Consider the following 18,166-nt stretch of genomic DNA (forward strand, 5'->3'; position numbering starts at 1 on the left):
TATTGTTAACCTGTCAAGAAATTAGATCTGAGACTAGAGGAAATCAGAGAGAAGGTTTTGTTACCACAGTCTTAACGAGGTTTAAATCATTGTGTCTGGAATATAAATATCTAAGTGAATATTGCCACTGTTGATGTAATGAATGAACCTTTGCAGACTGCAGTCCATTGTGTAGCAATGAAAAATCCAACGTTACATGTTTGTGTTAAGAACCTGCCTAAAAATAATGCAGGATTGGTATCAAAACCCATGAATTCCTGGGCTCTTGCTCAGAATTGGGAGCTGCAAGCAAATAGGCTAAGGATTCAACCTTTGGCTGCAAATCAGTGCTTTTAGCTTTCCTACACCTGACATCATTGATGTGCCTTTAGTACAATTTTGTAGAAGTCTTGACTCATCTATGATGTTTCCATTCCAATTCCCGAAACATTATTATTGGCTTCCTGAAACAAGTCACGTACTCTAATCTGCCTAATGAATTAACCCATTTTTTTTAGTTAGTTCAATCTATTCACGCATAAACTAATAAAAATTGGTGTGGTGGGATAGTAGATAAGACAGAAATAAACTAAGGAAGATTAACCAAAAAAAACCTCCCAAAACCTTAGTGTATTTTGCAAATGAAGTTGCTAGATTGTTATTTGACTTGGTCAGAGTGTTATATGAAGACAGCAATTGGGTTTCCTTCATTTGAAAAAAATGGTTAAGATGAAAGGGCCACTTAATATGAATCAAATGCATATTTTTAATGAAACTTCTGTTGATGTTGTATTGTACTGAAGAGTTTCAAATGCCTTTTTTACAAAAAAAAAAAAACTCTGAAATATCTAAGAAAAGTTAAACAATAGTTCGTCAATAACTTTATTGTCTTAAAAATGACAACCTGTAACTGAGACCAAAATACTTTCCACTGTACACCATTCATTATAAAGCATACACCACATGTTGTCTACAAAATTCAAAAAAAGTATTTTCTTGAAAATGATATAGAGCGTGCTTGAGGGGTCATGCTTTCATGTATTTATTTTACAAATGTTACCCAAATGTTACAGTATTATGTTATAAATAAATTATAATGGGAGAGTAGGTCAGGCTGCTGACATCCTATCCTTTACCCTCCCTGTGGGGTCATAAAAAATGTTCAGTCAGAAGTAAATCCATACATATAGGCCTGTAAATGAAGTTGTTGTGTAAAGTGTGTTTTAGGTAGAAAAGGGCTATTGTAGCCAGCAATGATTTTGATACTGAATAAAGATTATACTTTTTTTAAGTGCAGGTGTTCCATCAAAACATATAAGTGCTGGCCAGAACAAATGAGGAAGGAAAGCTAACTTATCTCCCAAATTCCCCACAAAAAGGCACATTTTAAAAATGTTATGGAAAGAAACAGATTGGCCGTTCCAAGATTCCCAGTGTATTCAGCTAATATTCGGCAAGTGATGGCGTTTGGAGCTGTTTCTTCCTTCAGAAAAAGGTTCTTAGAATATAGAATAATAGGTTTGAAAAGAACCTTGGAGGTCTTCTAGTCCAACCCTTACTCAAGCAGGAGACCCTACGCCATTCTGGACAAATGACTGTCCAGTCTCTTCTTGAAAACCTCCAGTGATGAAGCACTCACAACTTCTGGAGGCAAGTTGTCCCACTGACAGTTTTAACTGTCAGGACATTTCTCTTTAGTTCTCTCCTTAATGACCTTCCACAGGTTACTTCTTGTCCTTTTGTCAGGTGCTTTGGAGACTAGGTCAACCCCTTCTTCTCTGTGCTTCTCAAATACTGGAAAACTGCTGTAATGTCTCCCCTAAGCCTTATCTTTGTTAGGATAGATACACTTAGTTCCCTCAATTATTCTTCATATGGTTTAGCCTCCAGTCTCCTTATTATCTGTTTTGCTCTTTTCTGCACTCTTTCTAGGGTCTCAACATCTCTTTTATATTGTGGTGACCAGAATTGGATGCATTATTTCAGGTGTGGTCTTCCTTTTGGACATACCCTAATGTCACTTTCCAAATAGTACTTAGACGGCAGATATTTTCACCCTGAGTTCATTCACCCACTTTCACACCAATACCCCTTTCTCGCCTTGCTCGTTTCAGTGAAAGTGAAGCCATGGTAGGATCAATCAAACCAGGGGAAGGAACCAGCAGCCCACAAAGTATTGTTGAGGAATTGGTAGAGTGTTCAACAATACCATAAGATTCATAACAAACTTGGGTGTTTTACTGCTGGAATGGGACTACTCCAAGCGACACTTTTAAGATTTCATTAAATATGCTTAGAGGGCAGCCAAACGCCTGGTCCTAAAATATTATATAAGTAACTCTCAATCCCTAATTATGTGACTGTGATTATCCAAACAGCTCTCTGCAGAGTGACAAGTGACCTTAGACTTTCCTGTAGCAATGTAAACCCTCTTCAAACTAGATGGCTAGATAAAGTTTGCTAGTGTGGAAACCACATTCTTTTCTTCACTAGTGATTTACAATGGCATCCAAGCATTTTTCTGCCAGTAAAACACTAATGAAGTCAGGCTTTATACTGCCACAAAGATGACTAAAAGATGGCCTAAGAATTATCCAGTCCATTGTGACATGAAAGAGAGTTGGATATTTCGCCAGAGAAACCGGAGAAACCGGAGAAACACATTTACTCAGAAATCAGGCCAAATTTGAAATTTGTTTGCAAAGACAACCTGAATCTCTTGGCACTACCATCAGTTGATAAAGTACGGCTATTGGCACAACACACTGAATCACAAACTCACCAGTACATTTTTTTAGCAGAGCATGTTCTGCAATCCCAACCCACTTACTGATCAATCCTGCAGGGAACCTAGAAAATTGGGTGGAACAGCAACCGGGATTACACTTGGCGTGGTGTGTGATTCCATCTTGCAAACAAAACCTCTAAACCGCAACTGCCAAAAGCCCTGCCTGGTCCTTCAGAAGTCTTGGTCAGATCTGCAAACTTTTTGCCATTTTGCCCCCTTTCGGCTGAGGCTGACTGAAGCCACCAGCAGGGCAAGTCCCAGGAAAAGCAGATGCTTTGAACAGACAGTTCTTAAGGGTTTAGACCTTAGCATCAGTGGTGAAATCCAGCAGGTTCTGACAGGTTCTGGAGAACCGGTAGCGGAAATTTTGAGCAGTTTGGAGAACTGGCAAATGCCACCTCTGACTGGCTCCAGAGTGGGGTGGGAATGGAGATTTTGCAATATCCTTCCCCCAGGAGTGGGGAGGGAATAGGGATTTTGCAGTACCCTTCTCCTGCCACGCCCACAAAGCCACGCCCACCGAACCGGTAGTAAAAAAAATTGGATTTCGCCACTGCTTAGCATACCCCTGAATTTAAACAGCTGGGCGAACAGCTTCCCCTTTTTCTAGTCCTGGGATACACTATGCCGATTGAATCGGGTATTATAGTCAGCAGCTCCTCCGAGCTAGCGGACGGACGGACGGACGGACGGAGAGTGTTTCATTCCGAGGAGGCTAGCAGCTTTGGTCACCCCGGTGTCGCCTCCGACCCGCCTCCCCCCAACCCCACCCGTCCCGGCCACGGTTCGGTTTATTTTTATTGCTGCTCTTTGGCCCGGCAGCCGTCGCCCCCTCCCCCGCCGCTGCTGCCGGTGTCCTGATCGCTCTGATCGTCCGTGAAGCAGACGTCGACGTCGCTCTCGTTGTCCGTCTTTGGCTCCTGGAGCTCCTCGGCGCCGCCCTTGGGCAAGCTCTGGCCCGGATGCCGGGACTTGACGTGCCTTTCCAGGTCTCGGCGCCTGACTAGGACCTTCCCGCAGAACTCACAGCGATAGGGGGTGTTGCCTTCGGCGTGCAGGCGGATGTGCTTGTTGAGGTTGCTGGGGTCGCCAAAAGGCCGCAGGCAGACCTTGCACTTGAGCGGCTTGTAGCCGGTGTGAGTCCGCATGTGGATCTTCAGGCCGTACTTGCGCGAGTAGAGCTTGCCGCAGTACAGGCACAGGTGGCCCGTCTTGGGTTTGCCGCCGGCCGGCCCCGCCGGCGCGGCCGGCAAACTCTCCAGGCGGCCGCGGCTCTTCTCGGCCGCCGCGATCTCCGAGAACTGATGCGTGTGCAGAGCCATCTCGCGGTCGACGCCGGCTAACGAGCCCAGCTCGGCCGGATGGAGCCCCGCCGCGGAAGCCCCGCCGAAATAGGGCGCCGTCTCCGGATACTTGAGGAAGTTGCCGAAGTGGAGGTTGAGCGGGTAGCAGGGGGCGCTGTAGAGCAGCTCGCCGTTGTAGACGGCGAAGGAAGGCAGGAGGGGCGGAAGCGGGCAGTCCCCGGAGGGCGAGTAGGGCGCCAGCCCTTCGAAGGGCGGCAAGGCGGCGAAGCGCTCCAAGTGGAGTCCGGCGCCGCCCGCCAAGCGCGGGTAGCGGCCGGAGGGGGGAGAAAGATTGGCCGAGAAGCCGCGCTCCACGTGCTTGAAGGCGGAGTTTTCCTCGAAGGGCGTCAGAAAGGGGAAGCCCCGAACGGCGCCGGAATAAGCCAGCCCCGTTGCTGAAGAAGAGGAAGGCGGAGGGCCGGGCGGCGGGTGGCATTTGGTGTGAGGAAGCGGAGGCGGGTGGCGGGAGCCGCCGGTTTGGCTGCACACGCGGCCGGGCTTGAGGCTCCCCAAGGCCTTGCTGAAGCCTCCGCCGCCGCCTTTGCCTTCTTCCCGAAAAGCGGCCGAGTCTTCTTTCGCCAGGCCGGTGGGCTTGAAGGCCGACCTCACTCCGGGATAGAAAGACAAGCCGTTGCTGCCTCCGGAGGTGCTGCCCAGCAGACCCCAGAACTGTCCCGGGCCCCGTCCCGAGCCCACGCTCATATCCAAGGCTCGCTCCTGCTCGGCCTTGGCGGCTTTGCGCCCGCTCCCGCCCGCTTTGGCTAAGGACGGCGAACCGGTCGATTCCCGCTTGACGGCGTCTCGGGACGCGGCCGGGCAAGGGAGCCTCGGAGGCGGCCCGGCTGTCGGTTTCAAAGCTGTACCGAAGAGTTCTCCGGGCCGGTGGTGGTCCGGCGCTCCTGCGAAGCCGCGGCCGTGGTTCAGCACGCAGTGGAAGTGGACGTGGGCCTTGAGGCTGTTGGGATACTTGTAGGTCCGCCAGCAGTACCAGCAAATGTAGCGCTCCTCGCCTAGCAAGGAAAAACAAACCGGGAGAGCTGTTACCACAAGCCGAAATGGGCCAAGCGCGACTTGACAAAAGATTTAAGGATTTGAAGATAGGAAGGGGAGGGAGGTGATAGGGGGCGGTTGGGCGAAATCTGTTGAAGCAGGGGTCGGTGTAACTGCTGTCCATTAGTAGTTCCCCTAATTAGTAATTCCCCCAATCAGTTGTTCCTTTGGGCTCCCCCTTTCTTGAGTCCAAACAATTTCCCAACAATCTCTCAATTGCCACGCCTTGGTTCACAGCATATTGATGTATCTCTTTAGTCTACATTGTGTTGATAAACAGGGTTGGGGAGAGGGGGGGGCTTGCCCTAAAGCGCGTTTGCTAGTAAAGTATCAACCTGTAGTAGTTCTGGATATTGCAGATGATTCTTTTCTCCTTTTCTTTATAGGATTTGCTCTCATTTTGTAATGAGGAGGAAAACTTCCCTGTTACAAAATGACAGCAAATTCTATAAAGCCCAATCTGACATATTTTCACGACTTCTCCGTTTCTTATTTCTAAATGGTAGAAAGTATAGCGTAATAAAAATAGAACTTTTGAAATCATTTAATTAATATACCTCTGCAGTTCCTAGAGACACAAATTCAATACATTATGGTTAGTCTCAGAGTCAGCCAGATGTTTAGACTGGATCTGGCATTTTAAATCTACCTATTGATTCCTTCCCAAGGACTTGGGATAAGCAGCTGTTGTTTGAATATATAATATATAATGAGTATTCATTATTTCTAAACTTTAAGTTAATAGAGCTTAATTTTAATTGATTTATTTTAAGACTGTCTCTTTTTTAACACTGGAGGTCAAGAGTAATCTTTTATGTTGGTTCTACAGTAAAAAAAAAATTGCTATTATACTTGAAACTGAAAAGGCAACACAAAGGAGAGTTGTCCAGTTTGATCACATTAAGAATAATTCTGAAGCTAAAAGAATTAAAACAATATATGAACGAGTCATGGCAAACCTGATTCATCTCTAGAATGACAAGCACTGAACCAACTTTTTTTGATCAGGTTTGGTGTTCTCCAAATCCTGTTTGTTGGTTTCAAAAGAGACCCTACTCATATTGCACATCTAATATTTTGGAACACTCTGGATGCTCGCTGATAATTCCCCTTAATTATTTTATCAATACTCCTAGCCCTCCTCTGATCTATTTATAGATTTCAGCATATCAGGTCATTAATGATGTACTACTTTAACTGGTTTAACATGAAGCACTCAAATCTGTCTGGCAAACAAAAATCTCAACTGACCAGCCCAACTCATAGTACAAGTGCTGGAAGATGTACGCACTTAATGTGCAGCTACTGGGAAAGCCAGATTGCCTTCCTCTTACCTAGAAGCCAACTTCCCCTTGATTACAACTGCAGAATTAAGTTCTTGTCCTGAATGCGTTTGGTATCTGATTAACTGGGCAGGCAAGGATGTCATAATCAGCTATCTTGAATTTAAGTTGAGTCAGTAATAAAATACAAGATCTTTTATAAAATAAATAATCCTATTTCAGTAACAGCTCTTGCCTTCTGTCAAAATGAGTGGTCTCTCTGCATATGTTAATTAGTTCTTATGCATATCAGGTATACTGCTGACTCTATATAATTGCAACTTTTAGATTTTATGGACAATTTTTGAATTTTGTTTGATAGGTTATTCTTTGTGAATGCCATTTCCTTCTGATTTCACTCCTCTCCATTTCTTCTCCCTACTCTTTATGAGCAACAAACACAACCACTAGCAGTGCTACAGATAGACAAATCATATCTTGTTACAAAGTGAGATGCCTGAATTATCCCTCTTCACCTATTCTGGAAAGCCTAATGATGTCCTTTTCAATATCAGGGGTTTCCATAGTCACATCTTCCAATGACGCATATGTTATCTTTGGCAACAAGAGCTTTCTGCCTCTAGCCAGGATAAATAGGCAATATTTACACAAACAAATACATGAAATCCGATGTTTAAATTGTTAACATTCATAAAACAGCAGCAAAAGTCTTCAACCTCCCAAGACATTCAGTCGTGTTTTATGGTAGCCATTCTTGAACAGAGACCCTTTATAGATATTATATAGATTATAATTCATAAAATTATTGAGGAAATAGTTGCATTTTTGTTAGAGGAAAAAAAATAATTTGTGTGCTAATTGGTTCACCAATGCAATAAATGTATCTCTTAGCTTCCAACACACGTCTTTGTAATGCTCAGTTACTTTCCACATTTCATCCCCCACCACTTTTCTTCACAAATTGCCCTTATCCAAATCAAGGATGCATGTATACACATAACGGATCGAATGATATATTTGTTACTCCTTCAAAGTGCCAAGGAATATTTTGATATTCTTTGCAATTTTTGGCTTGCTTCAGGCATCACCTGAAAAGGTATTTTGTGTGAGCCAACTTATGCCACCGAAAATCAGTTCATCTTTTAAGGTCTCATTCTTCATAAGAAGCCATGAGTTTAACCAGTGATATGTTGCCTGTTATTAGTCTGATGCCAAATACCATGTTTCCTTCCCCCGAAATACAGCTTAGTAAATACAAGCAGACCTGTCATGCTTAAGACTGCAGTCTCAAAAGAACCTTGTCGCTGCTTCTTTGCAGTCCAAACGGTGGACTGCATGATCCCTCAATCACTTGTGTAATTTCTATCCCAATTTTCTATCCAGAAGATACGAAGGCAGTGGAATGATCAAAGTAGTTTCCAAGTCTTTGGGGTATCTGAATCAGGCTGCAATAGTCAATCCGCATCTGACTTCGTTGAGAAAAGTGGAAAGACTGGGTAATGCATGAGTCTTAATTGCGGGCTCCTTTCTCCGTTGAGGACTTTTCTCCTTTTTGGGGGAGGTGGGGGGGGCGAAAAAGTGACAGCGGAGAAAGAGCAGTAAAGCTGGAGAAGGCGGGGATCGCTGCAGCGAGGCTGCTCATGGACACGAAGAGGCAGCCAGCGCCAGCAGCTGCCGCCTTCACGCTCGGGTCCGGCAGCCCATCTGTTGACGCGGACAGAATAGGTAGCGTATGTCAAGGAACGGACTCGGGGAACAAAGGGCAATCTAACGCTCATGAACCCCTCGTTACCAGGCAAGACAATGGCCTAGATGGATGAGCCATAAGGAATCGGTTGATTTGAAAGGCAATGGCCTTCGTGCTCCCGTCCCAAAATGTTTAGCTTGTCCCGAAGTGGGTGAAAAGCAACTTGGTTCAGGTCGGGTGGTTTATGGGTGGAGAGGAAAAACTAAGATTGTGCCGGACTGCTGGCCAGCGATATTAAATCTTCTGGTTAACCAGCAGCATCCATTAAGTCTAGAGAGAGTGGAGTTGTCGACAAAATATATATCATTTTTCAGCCTGGGTCTCAACTAAAGTAAATTTCGGATTTGAAGAGAAGACCTTAAACACCATCACCTGATAGGGAACTGAAAAGCTATTTTTCAAACGGCAGGCAACAAAAAGATCTGGAAGAGGTTGCAAAACTTCTCTGAGTCGAAGTATAACACAGATTAAAAAGAAGACCGAATTACTGTGTTACATTGGTCACCCAAGAATGAACATTCCCACCAACGTAGGGAACACAACTTTTTTCGGATCACAGGCTTATGGTGTGGGGGAAGGGAATGAATAAACATGGAAGTCTATTCCTAGACTTCTATTCTAGATTTCTAAGGAATATTTCTAAAAGGAAGCTCTGGGTGAAATACAAAAATCCCACAAATAAACTAATAGTTGTACTTTTCTAATAGATGGGTGATTTTGCACTGAGAAAAATGGGGCAAACTGTACCTTTCAGTTCTCCTTCAGTTATTTAAGCCCATATATAAGTTATTTAATCTATACACATACATTTCGTGACTGCTTAAATTAGTGGCTACCTACATCCATTTGAATCTGTTAAAAAATGGAGATGGGCCTTCATTCTAGTTTCCCAATGATTTAAAAAAAAAACTTGAAGAGATTACCTCCCTTCTGCTGGGAAAAAAGAAAGATGTATTTATTTATTTATTTGATCAATCAGTCGATTGATTTATATGGCCGCTCATCTCGCAAATGGGACGGGGTGCGGGGTGGGGAACAAACTTAAAAACCTTACAGCCAGCAAAACAAAGCTGGGGGGGGGTTGTTTGTTTCTTTTTGGAGGGAGGGTCAAGAGAAACCGTTTTGATGTATTGATTGGAATGTATATTTCCAAAGCAAAGGAACCTCCAAAGCTCAGTTTGCAGGCGCAAAGGCTCTCCTTCACTCTACCTAAACACTAATCTGTTACAAACGTAGTTCACATTTTCTGCTAGGTTCCCTTACACGGCTTCTGTCAACTTGTCTAATGAAGAGTTCTCCAAAACTGGAAAGCTTCCATCTGCTTTATAAAACTTCTGGGATCTAATGAAGTGTTGCTTCCGTACATTGGGATTTCTTTCTTTCTCTTGCTTGCTGACTCGACTGGCCAGCGAAGCTAAGTATGGGCGGTTCTTAACAGCTTTGGGTTTCCTATCCGTAGGTGAGGAGAGTCCTCCTAGTCCAACACACTGTAAGGAATTCAGGTTGGAAAAAAGACATTTTCTTTGTCCCCAAATATAACTGGGCTGCTATCCCATCATTCTTGATCGTCATCAGCCGTTCTGGCTGAGGACTCCAACAAACTTAATTTTAAGTGTTTGAATTCCATATTTCTCCCTCCCACTGACTGTCTCCAGGCTTCTCTCTCTAGCAGAATTTATCGGCTTCCTACTTCGCTTCTATGCGTCTCACCTTCGGAACGATAAGGTTCGGGAGGGGGAAGAAGAGGAAAAGGAAGGGTCAGAATCTCTTTAATATTCGAGTGCGTTAGAAATTGTTCGCTCTCAACCCGACTTGGTGACCCATGTGCTTTGAACAAGTGTGGGAAGAAATACACAGATAAACCTTTGCTTAGGAATGGAAGACTAAAAGGTAAAGGTTCCCCTCGCACATATGTGCTAGTCGTTCCCCACTCTAGGGGGCGATGCTCATCTCTGTTTCAAAGCCGAAGAGCCAGCACTGTCCGAAGACGTCTCTGTGGTCATGTGGCCGGCATGACTAAACGCCAAAGGTGCACGGAATGCTGTTACCTTCCCACCAAAGGTGGTCCCTATTTTTCTACTTGCATTTTTTACGTGCTTTCCAACTGCTAGGTTGGTAGAAGCTGGGACAAGTAACGGGAGCTCACCCCATTATGCGGCACTAGGGATTCCAACCACTGAACTGACGACCTTTTGATCGACAAGCTCGGCATCTTAACCACTGAGCCACCTCATCCTACCTACTACATACTAGAAATTGTGACCGATTTATAAGTTTCAAGCGACAATGACTTGGAAATACTAGCAAGGCTAATTAGAAAGTTTCTTGGTTCCTGCCCTCCTCTCCACACGTACAGACAGAAACACAACCGCTTTTGGTCTGCTCCTAAAAGTTTACTCACTCTGCACCGGCTGAATGGAGCGGTTCCAACACTTCTACTCGCCAAGGCCGCCGCCTTTTCAAGCCGTTTGCTCTGCCGCGTCTTTTTCTCGACACGTTCTATGCGAAGGGACTTTTTCTCCCCCCAAGGGCTAGAGGAGAATCTCTTCTAGTGAGAAAGATGGCTCCCCACCGCCTTTGAAGGTTTCCTAAGGTCGTTTAAAGCGAGGTGCAGCCCGCAGTTATGCGTTTTAGATTAGCAGCATCCAGAAGCAAGGATGGAAGTTGAGGAACGGGCTCAATAAATAAATAAATAAAGAGTAACTGGGGTGGGTGGGTGACTCTCACTCCTTGCCAAGGGTTTTGCTGCCCTGCAGCACATTCACTGAGAACCACAACCCCTTTGGTTCTAATTGGATTAACTCGACACAAAAACTCTAGAGAAGGCTCAGTTCCTGGGGGCGTTGTGGGTAGCTCCTGGCAACAGCAGGAACCTCATTGCGAAGTATGGGTAATTAAAAGAACAGGTTTTTTAGAAAGGCTCTTGTATTATTAGTTGTGATGTTTAGAATGCCCTAGGTCAGAATTTGCTTAATTGAAGCCAAGATCCAATCACCATCTCAATTTGAGAGTGGCCCAAGAAAAGAATTGCACTAAGAGAAGAGTGCGATCCTTAACTTGATTGTCCGATTGCAGAGCGGCTCAGACACCACTTACCTTCATGCCAGGAGGATTTCAACTCCCAGAATTCCCCAGCCAGCTTTGCTTTGCTAGCTGGGGAATTCTGGGAGTTGAAGTCCTCCAGGCTTAAAGTTGCCAAGGTTGGAGACCCCTGGTCCACGGGACCACCCCGGGACTCAAGAGGAGCCTGCTGCCCGTTCCCAATGGCTTAACAGTAGAGAGCAAGACGACAGAAATCGCTCTCCTCGTCGTCCTCCTCCTCCCTCTTCAAAAGAGGACAGCACTTTAATCAGAGGAATGGACAGTGCAACTATGATGATGGATCTAAATGAGACTTTCTCCCAGGAAAAGGGGGGAGGATGGCGAACTTAATGAAAATATGCAAGGTTGGGCAAGATGGTTTGTTTGCAGTAACTGGCAGACCTTGGCTGAGCTTAAAAAAAGAAGAAACGTAGGAATGGTGAGACCTACTTTGCATTTAGAAGGGAGACTGCTAGAAAATCCCAGGATTCTAAACTAGACTACGAAGTTAGAAAAAGTTTACGTTCTCTTTATGATTGCCCAGAAAACCACCCGTTATTGGCTTGATTACTCTCCAACTCCTTACCTAGAATAAAGTGTTGAGGACTTTGTCATAAAATTGCTGTAACCAACAACGATGAATCACCCAATGAAAGACATGTGTCCCCAGTGGTAGAAAGGTTAGAAAGAAAATACTGAAGCAATAATATCTCTTAAGAGGGAATGTAGAAAGTTTTTCAACAATGACTGATTGAAATGTCAAAGTATAATGTGCTAGAATAGGTTCTGCACAAAAAAGGATGCGCTACAATCCTGTATGTGTAAATCAGAAATGCGTTCCCATAACAATCTAGAACTGTTCCCTGTCTGAAGTCTACTCTGGCTTCTTTAAACTCAGAAGTGGAATTGGCATCCAAGTTTGAAAATGCTCGACTGAAACTTTGGAAAGCAATCCCTGACATCAGGAGTAGACCTTCGGTGGAGAGTTTTGCAATTCTAGCATATCGACTGGGAGCATGGGAATTATAACGCAGGACTTCTAGACGGGACATCGGATTGGGGCTGCCTACAAGTTAAATAAAGAAATACATTCCAGAAGGGTAGAGTGGACAGTTGTGGACTTAGCAGGCAAAGAATCTGTCCCACTGCTGCTTGAGAGTAGCTATTTCTAAGAAATGTTTTTGAAAGAAAAGATTTGTGCATTGCTGACTCGTGAGCCTTCCCCCCCCCCCCCCGCACACACCACCGAGACTCTGCTCCGATCATTTCTCATCATTTTGAAACAAGGAATATAGAGCAAACCCTACAATAAGCTTTTAAAAAGTTCAGGAAAATAAAAGCTCCAAGCCCTTCCCCCTCCCCCAACCACAAGAAACTTGTCTCCGCCCCTTTAGTTTCATTGCCCCGCCTACTGCAGCCCTCAGCCCCCACCCCTCCCAAAAGCTAAGGTTGGTTTCTAATCATTAAATGTCGCCCACGCTTTCCTTATTCTGTGCCGTTTCTCTGCAGGAGACGGTGACTGGAGGTGGGGGGAGGGGGAGCTACCTCCAAAAGGCAAAGAAAACTTGCTAGCGCCCAGTTTAATCAAGGATCTGGGGTCCACTTTATTTCGCCATCCGCTCTTTTACCCACTTAACTTTCCCCTCCCTTCCTGTCTTGCAGATCAACCTAAATCTGCCAGTTGCCATTTTTATACTGGTAATTTGGAGCCCAAGAACTTTAGCCCCAGGGGTCCTTTTTTTCGGAATAAGACCTAGCGGGACTCTGCAAAACAGTACATCTTTGCAAGGAAATTCCTTGATATCAAGAAATCCCCCCACTGTAGGATGGCTCCGTAGGATTTACTGCCAAATAAAGGGTCTCTAGGCTTCGTGTTTAAAACGTAAAAATATTGTTATTTTATTATTAGTTTATTAGTTTGATTTATATGCCGCCCTTCTCCCGAGACTCAGGGCGGCTTACAATGCGTTAAGCAATAGCCTTCATACTTTTGTATATACCTGCTTAGTAGGGCTTTTTTGGGGGCCCCCTAAGCGGTGTTCTAATTTATACAAAGTCAGTTTATTGCCCCCACAATCCGGGTCCTCATTTTACCTACCTCAAAAGGATGGAAGGCTGAGTCAACCTTGAGCCTGGTGAGAATTGAACTGGCAGTAATTGCAGGCAGCTGGCAGTTAAGTGCTACTTTTAACAGTAGTTTAGTCTGCTGCGCCACCAGGCTCCTTTAATATTGCATGTTAGGGCTTGTTAACTATTCACCCATATTTCAGGAACTTTGGCTTGCCATCCCAAAGGTGTTTTCTTTTTCAAGAGGCAACTGGACTTTCTGTTTTTTTTTTTTCTTTGAAGACGTTTCGCTTCTCATCCAAGAATCTTCTTCAGCTCTGACTGGTCAGGTCAGAGCTGAAGAAGCTTTGTGGATGAGAAGCGAAACGTCTTCAAAGGAAAAAAAACAGAAAGTCCAGTTGTCTCTTGAAAAAAAAAACACCTGTGGGACAACCATGACCTGGATGACTGAGAATCTCCATAGACGCTTAGCTTGCCATCTAAGCCAACAGTGACAGAGCTTGTCTTCTCCTGGTTCTACCAGGTAAGCTGTGAGGGACCGATAGGAGGCTTCGCAGCTTCCACCGCCTCCCTTTGCATCCTTCGCAGTGGAGATGAATACGTGGCCCGATAAGCGGTTAAGACACCGCCTTTTCCTGAGGCTGCGCCCGAGTCCCCGGTGTGCCTGCTCTTGCAGGAAATCCAGATCCGCAATGTGTGTGCGTGTGTGTGTGTGCTAATAGCATTGGGCTCAATAAGGTCGAATTCCTCCGAATTAAAGACCTTCAGGACTTTTGGGGACTCATAGGGACCACCTTTGGTGGGAAGGTAACAGCGTTCCGTGCCTTTGGCGTTTAGTCAAGCTGGTCACATGACCACGGAGACGTCTTTGGACAGCGCTGACTCTTCGGCTTTGAAACGCACACTGACCGCCTCCTAGAGTCGGGAACGACTAGCACATATGTCCTTTATTTATTTATTTTTATTTATTTTTATTTGATTTATATGCCTCCCTTCTCCGGAGACTCAGGGCGGCTTACAATGCGTTAAGCAATAGCCTTCATACTTTTGTATATTTATACAAAGTCAGCTTAGTGCCCCCACAAACTGGGTCCTCAATTTACCTACCTTAGAAAGGATGGAAGGCTGAGTCAACCTTGAGCCTGACGAGATTCAACTTACTAATTGCAGACAGCTGGAGTTAAATTACAATGCATTAGTCTGCTGAGCTATCCAGGCTCCTTTACCTTTTACCTTTAGGACTTTCAAATGAGGTGGGACATTCGACCTATGTGAAAGTTAGTCGCAAGTTACCCAGAGACTGGAAGTGAGCAGAGTCGGCACCGCTTCCCGGCAGTGCCAAACTCTGCCCCAGTCGAGATGCTCGCTCGCATGAACCTACCTTTCTCGTCGTGGGTCGGGGTCGCCGTGGCCGGGATATCAAACCACTCAGCCAAAGCGTTGGAATACCACGCGGTCAGCTCCTCTCCCGGCTGGACCTCTCGCAATGCCCGGTAGAAAATCTAAGGAGAAACGAGAGACTTGAGACCCTCAGCGGCTCAGAGGGGCAAGGCTTGCCACCTCCAGACCCGGACGGTGCCCCTATCCGCCTCTCCAGTTAACCGGAGCAAGCTAGGAGGCCAGTACCTGTCCCCCCGGCAGATCTGCCACCGCTTCCAGAGTCTGCTCTTGCGCGTGTCGGGCAGCCCGGATTAGCCCGATCCATTCCACGGCCGAGGCTCCAGCTTCGTCCACCAGCTCCCCTCTCACCATCCTCACCTGGAAAACAGGGAAAGCCGGTCAACTGTAAGATCAGAGACTTGGCAAACTGGCTTGCGCTGCCTTGCAGGACGCGCGTTCGACAACCGGCATTTCCAATCACTGGGATGGGATCTAATGATCTTTCTGGACGCTAGAAAAGGATTCCTGCCGGTTTGCAAAGAACATGAATCGATGGGGTGAACTTCTTAGCCAACTGCTGAAGCCGAGAGACGATTGCCAGTAGCCCCAGGAGCATCCACTCCGAAGTAAGTTATGTCGGGGTTTACCGCCGGGTCAATGTGCAGAAAATCGCATCCTTAGAGGAGCGAAATTCGGCCACTTATAGCCACTGTTGCAAACCAGAATCTGGTTTAGGCGATTGAGTGCGACGAATTGTGTTGTTGTTGTTTTTAATGGACATTAGATTTAAAGCGCTGAACTGGATAACCCTATGTACTCGGTGGTAAATTTGGATTGTCTTTAAAGGAGTAGTGTCTTTGGAAGAAAATCCTAGTGCTTTCTTCGGTTTTCGTTTATTTCTGCTAAAAGGCCCTCCGAATGGGTTTGCCCAGGCACCGTGGGGAAAAAAGAAGGGCCAGATCCACTTGAATGGAAGGGCTGGTGTTCAGGTGATATAGCTAGCACTGTGGCCATAAAGGATCTTGCATCTTTCCTCGAAGTAAGTCCTTCTGAGTTTAGTTAGCCTTACTTCCAAGAATTGAGGCTTCAAACTGAGTTATGCTGCTCTATTTTCTCACAACAGGCAGAAAGTGACAGATCTCCCTCATGTTGCTTCAGAAAAATTCCTGGCAATTGAAAAAACGGGGGGGGGGGGCGGGACCCAGTCCTTCCTTCTCCTTTCACTTTCTCTGCCCTGACTCTTCTGCCACCTCTTGAAATGTTTAGTTGCAGCCACCCTTCAAAATGCTCTATGAATATTTTTCCATCCACCCAGGCAAATCTCTGCACCGATCCCCTTCAGTGCAATTAATTAATGATTCATCTAATCAGACTTGTTCGGGAATAGGAACGATAGGTGACTCAGTTTAGTCATCAAATCTCTCTTGTCTTTCATAATCTGCTTGAACATGGGGGTGGGGGAGTGGGAATGAGGAGCTACCTCGTTTGAAAGACTGCGCAATAAACATCGTTCTTACAAAGGCATGCTAAAGGGAGCAATTGAGGGAGCCAGATGAGAAATAAATTTGAAGAGTCTGGCAGAGCGTTTAAAAACAATTAAAGGCTATTCAGAATCCAAGAAGGGGGGGGGGAGACTTGTGACAGATCGCTGGACTTGGGGATCAAGCTGCCTCCTGTTAGATTCATCCAAAGAAGGTCTCAAATCCGTGAAACCATTTCTACTCTGGAAGCCATTTATAGGTTTGGGTTGCATAAATCTTATTAATGTCCCACAGAGTTGTATTTTGGAAATAGTCCCGATTCGTTTTGCTAAATAAATATTTCATCCGGATCAAAATGTTCCTATTATTATCATGACTTAGCTTTAAAAGATGGAGACAGAATATGCCAGCAAAGGCTTGGGATATGCAGCGGGCATCTCTCCAGCATGGCCCAAAACTCCATGACAAAATTTGCCTAGTTATATTTTGCATCATATCTGACCTTGGCAAAGACAAAAATTAAGCGATGCTGTGAATCCACAGCTTGCAAACTTTTTTTTTTTTTTTTTTTTTGGCTCCCTTTACCTTGAACGTGTGTGATACCTCTGTGGGAATAGTCTCTAGAATAAGACAATCGGTGCCTCATTAAACTGCCTGTGGGATGGGGGTGCTCCAAGACGGCTGACTTTGCTTTAAGAAGCTACCCGTCTACACGTCTGCCAATCTTTCCTACTTAGAGGACCGGTTCCGTACCAGGCGAGATTGTGCTGCCGCCACTTTCACCCCCCCACTCCAAGGACCATCTCCGCACTCTTGATGGCTTAATGACTTCTGAATTATGAATCCCGCCTTTAGGTTATTTGGGAAGAGACATCAAAAGGGGGAAAACTTATTCTGAGTGTGAAAAGCCATTCGGGATGGAGAAGGAAAAATAATGCGTGCCAGCAAATGTGTGTGAGTGTGTGTGCATTTTTGTGTATGGGAGAGGTTGAAATACCAAGCACCCAAAGCCAGCTCTCTCCTTAAATCTAAATATCTGAATGGCGTCAGAAAGAGGGGATCACCCATCCCAGAAACTTCAGAGACCCAAACCCTTCCCGGGCGGGTCCAGGAAAGAAAAATAGTGTTTCATGCCCGCTGTTCCCTCCGAAGGGCTCTGCTCCCCCCTTCCGCCCCTTTCCCGTCTGGGCTTACGGGTCTCCCCCCTGTGCTTTCCGCCCAGGTGTGGGAGCAATACCTTTTTCTTGGGTCCCGGCTCCCTGCGATCGGACAGGTACTTGCCCAGTTTGAAGGTGCCGGGCACAGGACCCAGGCGCAGGCCAGCCGGGATGCTGCTCTCCGCGGTGATGCCGAGTGCTGGCGGGGGCCGGCTGCTTAGCATTGCTGCCTCTGGGCAAGGACCGCGGCGCTGGGAAAGCTGGTCCCACTCTGGACGCACTTGGAGTGAGCGAGAGCAGCGGCGGGGGTTGAGCCGCCCTGGTGTTCTCTCCGCCCGCAGAGTGACGCGGCCGGGGGTGCGCGCCGCCTTTTCAATTGCTACACGGCGAGGGCTCTCCCCTTGGCACGACGGTGCTCCAGGGCGCCCGGTTGGGGCGGCGAGAGAAGTTGAGCGCTCGGAGCAGCTGCCGAGTTCCATGCGAGAGGGTCACATGGCGCTTTTCCCGACCCCTTCCCTCCTCCCCTCCCTCACTCCGCAGCGCATAATCAAGGGCCTTTTTTTTTTTTTTCAACGGGGCAACCAACAATGGCCCAGGCGACCTTCCCATTCCTAAAAATCCAATTTGTCAAGGGCAAAGAAAAGACGCTGGTGAATCAAAGGTCTGGAGGGACCATTAATCCTCAGCATGGGGGATTGTCCCCGAGACAGTTACGATATTTTAAGTGACAAATCCACTGTATAATTTCTCCATAAATTTTACTTCCTCCGATTGTTCCTCGACAAACCAGTTTTGGAAAAGAAGGGAGTG

General features: G+C 46.1%; 1 protein-coding gene across 1 annotated transcript; it reads right to left on the reverse strand.

Moving 5' to 3' along the window:
• Positions 1 to 3,564: 3,564 nt before the first annotated feature.
• PRDM13 (PR/SET domain 13) lies at positions 3,565 to 17,835 on the reverse strand. Its single transcript, XM_070932000.1, has 4 exons — positions 17,437 to 17,835; positions 14,965 to 15,096; positions 14,720 to 14,840; positions 3,565 to 5,120 (listed from the first exon to the last, which is right to left on the reverse strand). The coding sequence occupies exons 1-4, from the start codon at positions 17,833 to 17,835 to the stop codon at positions 3,565 to 3,567; spliced, it is 2,208 nt and encodes a 735-aa protein (XP_070788101.1).
• Between the last annotated feature and the right edge of the window lie 331 nt (positions 17,836 to 18,166).

This window comes from Pituophis catenifer, unplaced genomic scaffold (assembly GCF_029215685.1).
Source record: "Pituophis catenifer annectens isolate HBS135680 unplaced genomic scaffold, rPitCat1.0.hap2 SCAF_1, whole genome shotgun sequence".
Classification (NCBI taxonomy): Eukaryota; Metazoa; Chordata; class Lepidosauria; order Squamata; family Colubridae; genus Pituophis; species Pituophis catenifer.